This window comes from Artemia sp. Qi Xiang Cuo, chromosome 18 (assembly GCF_049724085.1).
Source record: "Artemia sp. Qi Xiang Cuo chromosome 18, ASM4972408v1, whole genome shotgun sequence".
Taxonomy (NCBI): Eukaryota; Metazoa; Arthropoda; class Branchiopoda; order Anostraca; family Artemiidae; genus Artemia; species Artemia sp. Qi Xiang Cuo.
Window position 1 is genome coordinate 25,496,815 of NC_142811.1, and position 10,617 is coordinate 25,507,431.

The following is a 10,617-nucleotide window of genomic DNA, read 5'->3' on the forward strand; positions in this document are numbered from 1 at the left end:
CATTTGATTCCGTGGCCTCCCATTGCCTTTCCTGTGCTCCCTAAAAAAAAGTCCATCAAAATAATCCATACAAAGGGGGATAGAACACAACCCTGATTAACTCCTGATTTAATACAAAACCAGCTGCTAACCTAATTTCCTACCTTAACCGCAGCAGTGTTATTCTCGTACATAGCACTAATCACTTTAATGTATTTGTCTGGTATACCATACAAGGATAAAACCTTTACTAAAGCTCTTCTATCACCAGCATCGAACGCTTGCTCATAATCTATAAAACTGAGGACCAAAGGTGTTTGAAAACTTAGGCACTTCTCAATTATTAACCTAAGAGTGAAAATTTGGTCAACACATCCTCTACCTTTTCTAAAACCGCACTGCTCTTCTCTTAAAACTTTGTCTACGGCATCTCTCAGTCTAAAAAGTATATATATATATATATATATATATATATATATATATATATATATATATATATATATATATATATATATATATATATATATATATATATATATATATATATATATATATATATATATATATATATATATATATATATATATATATATATATATATATATATATATATATATATATATATATATATATATATATATATATATATATATATATATATATATATATATATATATATATAAACCAACCAGTTTTCATTTTTTAATGCAAAACTATTTATTTAGTACTTACGGGCACAGTGAATCAAACTCTTCCTTAGAAGTTGCAAAACCAAGATTTCTATTACTCGTTACAACTTTCAAGGGATCCGTACAATTGTTCAAAGATTCTTGTCGACATTGAAGGTAGGACTTCACATTATCTAAAAACAAAAATTCAAAATTTAGAAAAGATTTGTGTCTAAAAGAGCAGGATTAGTTGGAAATTGTAAAATTTAAGTAATTAACACACCATAGTATCAGTCTGTAAGTATTTTGAACCCTGAGCCAGAAATTGTTTAACAAAATATTACAATTTTAAAATCTTTAACAAACAAGGGAAACCGTAGTTTAGAGATGCAACCTAATTTGTTTTTATTTATTTATCTTATATAGATTAATTGATTTATATATATATATATATATATATATATATATATATATATATATATATATATATATATATATATATATATATATATATATATTTAATTAAATGTGTGCTTAATTATTGGTATCCTCATTTGTTTTTATGACATGTCTTTCCTTGCACTTTTTGAAGTCTTTTTTTTTTGTTTTTCTTTTACGTCTTTTTTTTCTTCGACTTTTTTTTCCTCGGTAGGCTATTGTTAATGAAAAGGCTATTGTTGATGTGAGCGTTATAATTGCAGCCGCCTAAAGAAATCTAGATAAGTTATACTAAAGTCTACCGGAAGAAATTCCCATAGACTGACATGCAAAGTTGTCGCTTCCTAAAAGTTTCTTTTTGCTGCTGATGTGACTGCTGACGTGGAATCTTACTTACTTAAACTTAAATCCACCTACGCCTGGGGGTGCATAGGGCAGTAACGGTTGACCTCCAACTTGACCGATCTTGTGCCAAAGACCGAAGTTCGTTTAGAGTGGCTTGGAATCTCGTCGCCTCTTTCTCTAGGGATCGACCAAGTGTGCTGCCTTGTCTTCCACTTATTTGAATGCCGGGTGGGGTCCAACGCCATAAATCGTGTGGGAGGCGTCCTTCGCTCATGCGGGTCATATGCCCCCAGTACTTCAATCTTCTCTTCTGATCTCGGCAGTCACCAGTGGTTGTTCGGTATCAGACCTTATCTGGGCGTTTGTTACTCAATCAGTCCAATTTACTGCAAGGATTCTACGCAGGCAATTATTCTCGAAGCCAACTAGTCCTTTCTAAGCCTTCTTTGATATGCTCCAAGACTCGCATACATATAAAAGTAAACAGAATACATTGCTGCTAAACAGTCGCTATTTCAACTTCTAAGAGAAGTTACCACATTTTCAAATATTCTTCAGCTGAGAAAATGCTCCACCTGCACATGCTATGCGTAGCAAGACTACTCTATCACAATTCCCATCTTGGGTAATTGTACTACCGAGGTACTTAAATTTTCTGACCTCTTCTATATCAGTGCCTTCGTATCAAATGCCAGCTGTAATAATTGTCGCTACTCCATTTAAAATGCTTTTTATTTTCTCAATATTAATCTTCAGGCCCATAGGGGTACCTTTCGCTGCTAATTCGTTTAGATTATATTGAACGTTTTCTTGGCAGTGGGCTGCGAGAGTGATATCGTCATAGTAAACGCAGTCGTGTATTTGAAAATCGTAGCTTAGTTGTGTGCCTTCTATAAACTGGCAAGCTAAAAGCATAGAGCATATAAGCAATATGAAAAATGTTAGACACAGTAAACATTTTTAAGGCACACCGAACTCGACAGGGAGCAACTCTGACAGCCCATTCTCCATCTGAGCTCTATAAACCTATGCAGCATATGAGGCTTTGATCATATTCACAATTGTTATAGGTATTCTATACACTAGGAGAATTTGACACATTGCCTCTCGGTGCACAGAGTCAAATGCTTTCAAGAAGCCTATAAACTCTAAAATAATCTACACTTCGCATTCATTTGAATCCTCCAGTAGAACACGTAAGCTAAATATCAGGCCGCAGCAAGAACGATTTGGGCGAAACCATGTTGCTCATCCCTTAAAATTAAGTCTACTTGAGTCTGAATTCTAATGAGTATAATCTGACATAGAACTTTACTCCCGACTGTCTGGAGTGTGATACCTCTCCAGTTATCGCATGATTTCTTTCGACCTTTCTTGAAGAGTTTCACGATAATGCCTTTATTTCAGTCAGGAGGGACAGCCTCGTTGTCCCACACCCTACCAAGCAGCTTAAATAGTGAGCCGGTGAGAGCTTTTTTCCCATATTTCAACAGCTCCGGAGGGACTCCGTCGCATCCATCTGCTTTCCCATTTTTTAGCGACTTCAGGGCTATTATAACTTCCTGAAAGAGGATGGGGCCCGAATAGATATCCAAATTAAATAGGGGCACGTCAGGAACCAACAGTGGCTTATTGGGTCATCCAAGAAATATTCACTCCAACGGTTCTGAACATCTACCTGATTGGTAAGCAGCTGCCCACTTTTATCCTCTTTGAAGGGACAAGGGTTTTTTTTGCGCGCCCGAAAGCTTCTTAGTAAGTATATAGACTATCACCCCAACTGGCTGCTCTTTCTGCCTCAGCTGCTATGTTCTCAGCAAATCTTCTCTTGTCATTCCTGGCACACGTTTTCACAGTAGAAGTGACCCTAAAGCTCGTGTCACGCACCCCTGCTGCCATCTACAATTTAGTTTAATACTGACATTACCACGTGGTTTATGGTTTTCTCACTGAGAATGAAAAAACAGGAATTTTCTCACATTTATGTCTGTTTTCATGGACGGTTATGTGTGTTGTTCGATTTATTTGATGTTTTTCATGGATGTCAACATCAAATTATGGATGTTTAATGGTTTTTGTCAGTGAGAATTTGAAAAACAGGAACTTTGTCACATTTATGGATGTCAACAGCAATTCATGTCTGGTTTATGGTTTTCTCACTGAGAATGAAAAAACAGGAATTTTCTCACTTGGATTTACATAATCGCTAGGGGGAAATTATTGATTCACGAAGGGGGGAATTAAGAAACAAACATGGCATCACTGTTGTTTGGATAGCCTAGCCTGAGAATTTGATTTACATAATCGTTATGGAAATTATTGATTCACGAAGGGAGGAATTAAGAAACAAACATGGCTTCATTAATCTTTAGACCTGAAGGATTTATTGTGTTTGGTTGTGGTTTACCTTGTCACAGTTACATTTTCTTGATTTTTCAAAGTTCATTTTGAATTTATTTCATTGAAATTCAAGAGTTGGAATATTTAATTAGTTGTTTGTTTTTGTTTACATTGTCACAGTTAAATTTTCTTGTTTTTTCATAGTTCATTGTGAATTTCTTTCTTTGAAATGCAAGAGTTGGAATATTTCAGTAGTGTTTGGTCTTGGTTTACCTTGTCACAGTCACATTTTCTTGATTTTTCAAAGTTCATTTTTAATTTCTTTCGTTGAAATGCAAGAGTTGCAATATTTCAGTAGTGTTTGGTCGTGGTTTACCTTGTCACAGTTACATTTTCTTGATTTTTCAAAGCTCATTTCGAATTTCTTTCATTGAAAAGCAAGAGTTGGAATATTTCAGTAGTGTTTGCTTATGGTTTACCTTGTCACAGTTACATTTTCTTGATTTTTTAAAGTTCATTTGAATTTCTTTCGTTGAAATGCAAGAGTTGGAATATTTCAGTAGTGTATGGTTATGGTATACCTTGTCACAGTTACATTTTCTTGATTTTTCAACGTTCATTTTGAATTTATTTCGTTGAAATGCAAGAGTTGGAATATTTCAGTAGTGTTTGGTTATGGTTTACCTTGTCACAGTTACATTTTCTTGATTTTTGAAAGTTCATTTTGAATTTCTTTCGTTGAAATGCAAGAGTTGGAATATTTCTTGTGTATTTTGTTGTGGTGTACATTCTTAGTTTAACACTATCGTACACCATGTCAGAGTTACTTTTTCATTTTTTTTATATGCTCATTTTTTATTTCTTTCAGACTAATTATCGTGTTGTTATCTTTAATTAGTGCTTTTGCGCGGTTTAAAATGTCACAGGTACATTTTAATGATTTTTTAAAGTTTATTTTGAATTTCTTTCATTAAAATGCAAGAGTTGGACCATTTCAGTAGTCTTTGGTTTTGGTTTACCTTGTCACAGTTACATTTTCTCGATTTTTCAAAGTTCATTTTGAATTTCTTTCATTGAAATGCAAGAGTTGGAATATTTCAGTAGTGTTTGGTTGTGGTTTACCTTGTCACAGTTACATTTTCTTGATTTTTCAAAGTTCATTTTGAATTTCTTTCGTTGAAATGCAAGAGTTGGAATATTTCAGTAGTGTATGGTTATGGTATACCTTGTCACAGTTAAATTTTCTTGATTTTTCAATGTTAATTTTGAATTTATTTCTTTGAAATGCAAGATTTTGAATATTTCATAAGTGGTTGGTTTTTTATTAAAAAGTCAAATATAAAAAATATTTATTTTTAATTTTTAATATTTTTTATCTTACTTTTAAATGCAATAGTTTGACTATATAAATAGTTTTTGGTTGTGGTTTACCGTGTCACAGTTACATTTTCTTGATTTTTCAAAGTTCATTTTGAATTTCATTCATTGAAATGCAAGAGTTGGAATATTTTAGTAGTGTTTGGTTGTGGTTTACCTTGTCACAGTTACATTTTCTTGATTTTTCAAAGTTCATTTTGAATTTCTTTCGTTGAAATGCAAGAGTTGAAATATTTCAGAAGTGTTTTGTTGTGGTTTACCTTGTCACAGTTACATTTTCTTGATTTTTCAAAGCTCATTTTGAATTTCTTTCGCTGAAATGCAAGACTTGGAATATTTCAGTAGTGTTTAATCATGGTTTACCTTATCACAGTTACATTTTCTTGATTTTTCAAAGTTCATTTTGAATTTCTTTCATTGAAATGCAAGAGTTGGAATATTTCAGTAGCGTTTGGTTATGGTTTAACTTGTCACAGTTACATTTTCTTGATTTTTGAAAGTTCATTTTGAATTTCTTTCGTTGCAATACAAGAGTTGGAATATTTCAGTAGTGTTTGGTTGTGGTTTACCTTGTCAAAGTTACATTTTCTTGATTTTTCAAAGTTCATTTTTAATTTCTTTCGTTGAAATGCAAGAGTTGGAATATTTCAGTAGTGTTTGGTTGTGGTTTACCTTGTCACAGTTACATTTTCTTGATTTTTCAAAGTTCATTTTGAATTTCTTTCGTTGAAAAGCAAGAGTTGTAATATTTCAGTAGTGTTTGGTTGTGGTTTAAATTGTCAAAGTTACATTTTCTTTATTTTTCAAAGGTCAATTTGAATTTCTTTAGTTGAAAAGCAAGAGTTGGAATATTTCAGTAGTGTCTGGTTTTGGTTTACCTTGTCACATTTACATTTTCTTGATTTGTCAAAGTTCATTTTGAATTTATTTTGTTCAAATGCAAGAGTTTGAATATTTAAGTAGTGTTTGGTTGTGGTTTTCATTGTCACATTTTGATTTTCTTTATATTTCATATTTAATTTTTAATTTTTTTCTTTGAAAATCAAGAGTTGTAATATTTCAGTAGTGTTTTGTCGTGGTTTACCTTGTCATAGTCACATTTTCTTGATTTTTCAAAGTTCATTTTGAATTTCTTTCGTTGAAATGCAAGAGTTGGACTATTTCAGTAGTGTTTGGTCGTGGTTTACCTTGTCACAGTTACATTTTCTTGATTTTTCAAAGCTCATTTCGAATTTCTTTCATTGAAATGCAAGAGTTGGTATATTTCAGTAGTGTTTGGTTATGGTTTACCTTGTAACATTTAAATTTTCTTGATTTTGCACAGTTCATTTGAATTTCTTTCGTTGAAGTGCAAGATTTGGAATATTTCAACAGTGTTTGGGTATGGAATACCTTTTCAAAGTTACATTTTCATGATTTTTCAAAGTTCATTTGAATTTAATTCATTGAAATGCAAGAGTTGGAATATTTCAGTAGTGTATGGTTATGGTTTACCTTGAAAAAGTTTAATTTTCATTATATTTAAAATTTATTTTTTAATTAATTTCGTTGAAATGCAAGAGTTGGAATATTTAAGTATTGTTTGGGTGTGGTTTACCTTGTCACAGTTACATTTTCTTGATTTTTCATTGTTCATTTGAATTTCTTTTTTAGAAATGCAAGAGTTGGAAAATTTCAGTGGTGCTTGGTCGTGGTTTAACTTGTCACTGTTACATTTTCTTGACTTTTCAAAGTTCATTTTGAATTTCATTTTTTGAAATTCAAGATTTGGTATACTTCTCTAGTGTTTGGTTGTGTTTTACCTTGTCAAAGTTACATTTTAATTATGTTTAATATTTATTTTTTGAATTTATTTCTTTTTAATGAAAGATTTGGAATATTTCATTAGTGTTTTTTTTCGGGTTAACTTGTCACAGTTACATTTTAAGGATTTTTAAATGTTAATTTTGATTTTATTTATTTTAAATTCAATAGTTTGACTATTTAAGTAGTGTTTGGTTGTGGTTTACCTTGTCACAGTTACATTTTCTTGATTTTTCAAAGTTCATTTTGAATTTCTTTCGTTGAAATGCAAGAGTTGGAATATTTCAGTAGTGTATGGTTATGGTTTACCTTGTCACAGTTACATTTTCATGATTTTTCAAAGTTCATTTGAATTTCTTTCGTTGAAATGCAAGAGTTGGAATATGTCAGGAGTGTGTGGTTGTGTTTTACCTTGTCACAGTTTCATTTTCTTGATTTTTCAAAGTTCATTTTGAATTTCTTTCTTTGAAATGCAAGAGTTGGAATATTTCAGTAGTGTTTGGTTGTGGTTTACCTTGTCACAGTTACATTTTCTTAAAACATGTAACAGTTAAATTTTAATGATTTTTCAAAGTTAATTTTGAATTTATTTCGTAGAAATGCAAGAGTTGGAATATTTCAGTAGTGTTTGGTTGTGGTTTACCTTGCCACAGTTACATTTTCCTGATTTTTCAAAGTTTATTTTGAATTTCTTTCATTGAAATGCAAGAGTTGGAATATTTCAGTAGTGTTTGGTTGTGGTTTACCTTGTCAAAGTTACATTTTCTTGATTTTTCAAAGTTCATTCTGAATTTCTTTCTTTGAAATGCACGAGTTGGAATATTTCAGAAGTGTTTGCTTATGTTATAACTTGTCACAGTTACATTTTCTTGATTTTTCAAAGTTCATTTTGAATTTCTTTCATTGAAATGCAAGAGTTGGAATATTTCAGTAGTTTTTTGTTGTGGTTTACCTTGTCACAGTTACATTTTCTTGATTTTTCAAAGTTCATTTTGAATTTCTTTCGTTGTGATGCAAGAGTTGGAATATTTCAGTAGTGTTTGTTTGTTGTTTACAATGTAAAAGATAAATTTTCTGGATTTTTCAAAGTTCATTTTGAATTTCTTTCATTGAAATGCAAGAGTTGGAATATTTTAGTAGTGTTTGGTTGTGGTTTACCTTGTCACAGTTACATTTTAATGATTTTTCAAAGTTAATTTTGAATTTATTTCGTTGAAATGCAAGAGTTGAAATATTTCAGCAGTGTTTGGTTGTGGTTTACCTTGTCAGAGTTACATTTTCTTGATTTTTCAAAGTTCATTTTGAATTTCTTTCGCGGAAATGCAAGAGTTGGAATATTTCACTAGTGTTTACTCTTGGTTGACTTTATCATAGTTACATTTCTTTGATTTTCGAAGTTCATTAAGAATGTATGTCGTTGAATTGCAAGAGTTTGAATATTTAAGTGTCGTGTGATTGTGGTTTACCTTTTAAAGGTTAAATATTATTTATTTTTATCAGTGCATTTTTAATTTCTTTCAGCGAACAAAAAGTGTTGGACTTTTTCAGAGTTTTCGGTTATAGTTTAACTTGTCAAAGTTAAATTATCTTGATTGTGCATAGTTCATTTTGAATTTATTTCTTTTTAATTTACGTGTTTGAATATTTCATAAGTTTTTTGATGTGGTTTAACTTGTCACAGTTACATTTTCTTGATTTTTCAAAGATCATTTTTGATTGTATGTCATGGAAATGCAAGATATTGTATATTTCAGTAGTGTTTGCTTTTGTTTTAAGTTTTAACAGTTATATTTTCTTGATTTTTAAATGTTCATTTGAATTTCTTTATTTGAAATGTAAGAGTTGGAATATTTCAGTAGTGTTTGGTTGTGGTTTACCTTGTCACAGTTACATTTTCTTGATTTTTCAAAGTTCATTTTGAATTTCTTTCTTTGAGATGCAAGAGTTGGAATATTTCAGAAGTGTTTGGTTGTGGTTTACAGTGTCACAGTTAAATTTTCTTGATTTTTCAAAGTTCATTTTGAATTTCTTTCGTTGAAATGCAAAAGTTGGAATATTTCAGTAGGGTCTACTCTTTATGTGCAGTGTCACAAACACAATGTCATTATAGTTCAAAGTTCAATTTGAATTTCTTTCGTTTAGTTTCTATAGCTGGAATAAATAAGAAGCGCGTGAGGGCGTGGTACAATGTCATTGTTTAATACTGTCGACTTTTATATTTTCATGTTGATTTTTATTAGCTGTAATGAAATTTTTGGGCTCTTTCAGATGTGTTTGGTTGTGGTTTACCTTGTCACAGTTACATTTTCTTGATTTTTCAAAGTTCATTTGAATTTCTTTCGTTGAAATGCAAGAGTTGTTATTTTTAATTACTGTTTTGTTGTGGTTTACATTGTCAAATTTACTTTTTCTTGATTTTTCAAATTTCATTTTGAATTTCTTTCTTTGAAATGCAAGAGTTGGAATATTTCAGTAGTGTATGGTTATGGTATACCTTGTCACAGTTACATTTTCTTGATTTTTCAATGTTCATTTTGAATTTCTTTCGTTGAAATGCAAGAGTTGGAATATTTCAATAGTGTTTGGTTGTGGTTTACCTTGTCACAGTTACATTTTCTTGATTTTTCAAAGTTCATTTTGAATTTCTTTCGTTGAAATGCAAGAGTTGGAATATTTCAGTAGTGTTTGGTTGTGGTTTACCTTGTCACAGTTACATTTTCTTGATTTTTCAAAGTTCATTTTGAATTTCTTTTGTTGAAAGGCAAGTTGGAATATTTCAGTAGTTTTTGGGTGTGGTTTACCTTGTCACATTTACATTTTCATTATGTTTCAAAGTTCATTTTTTAATTTATTTCGTTGAAATGCAAGAGTTGTAATATTTCAGCAGTGTTTGGTTGTGGTTTACCTTGTCACAGTTACATTTTCTTGATTTTTAAATGTTCATTTTGAATTTCTTTGGTTGAAATGCAAGAGTTGGAATATTTCACTAGTGTTTGGTCGTGGTTTTCCTTGTAACTGTTTCTTACTGTTGATTTTTCAAAGTTCATTTTTAATTTCTTTTGTTGAAATGCAAGAGATTGAATATTTCAGTATCGTTCGATTCTGGTTTAACTTGTCAAAGTTACATTTTCTTGATTTTTCAAAGTGCATTTTGAATTTTATTCATCGTCATGCAAGATTTGTACTATTTCAGCAGGGTTTTCTCATGGTTTAGATTGTCACAGTTAAATTTTCTTGATTTTTCAAAGTTCATTTTGAATTTCTTTCGTTGAAATGCAAGAGTTGGAATATTTCAGTAGTGATTGGTCGTGGTTTACCTTGTCACAGTTACATTTTCTTGATTTTTCAAAGTTCATTTTGAATTTCTTTCGTTGAAATGCAAGAGTTGGAATATTTCAGTAGTGTTTGGTTGTGGTTTACCTTGTCACAGTTACATTTTCTTGATTTTTCAAAGTTCATTTTGAATTTCTTTCGTTGAAATGCAAGAGTTGGAATATTTCAGTAGTGTTTGGTTGTGGTTTACCTTGTCACAGTTACATTTTCTTGATTTTTCAAAGTTCATTTTGAATTTCTTTCGTTGAAATGCAAGAGTTGGAATATTTCAGTAGTGTTTGGTTGTGGTTTACCTTGTCACAGTTACATTTTCTTGATTTTTCAAAGTTCATTT

General features: G+C 31.0%; 2 protein-coding genes across 2 annotated transcripts in view; both read right to left on the reverse strand.

The window, feature by feature from the left end:
• Positions 1-10,617, reverse strand: part of LOC148941366 (uncharacterized) — a 137,276-nt gene that overhangs the window by 51,374 nt on the left and 75,285 nt on the right. The window contains exon 3 of the mRNA XM_089104696.1: positions 712-841. Coding sequence (XP_088960822.1) covers positions 712-841 — 130 coding nt within the window. The remainder of the gene's footprint in view (positions 1-711; positions 842-10,617) is intronic.
• The window catches only part of LOC148941367 (uncharacterized), a 43,766-nt gene continuing 33,873 nt past the window's right edge, over positions 725-10,617 (reverse strand). The window contains exon 2 of the mRNA XM_089104695.1: positions 725-841. The gene's annotated coding sequence lies outside the window, so the exon portion shown is untranslated. The remainder of the gene's footprint in view (positions 842-10,617) is intronic.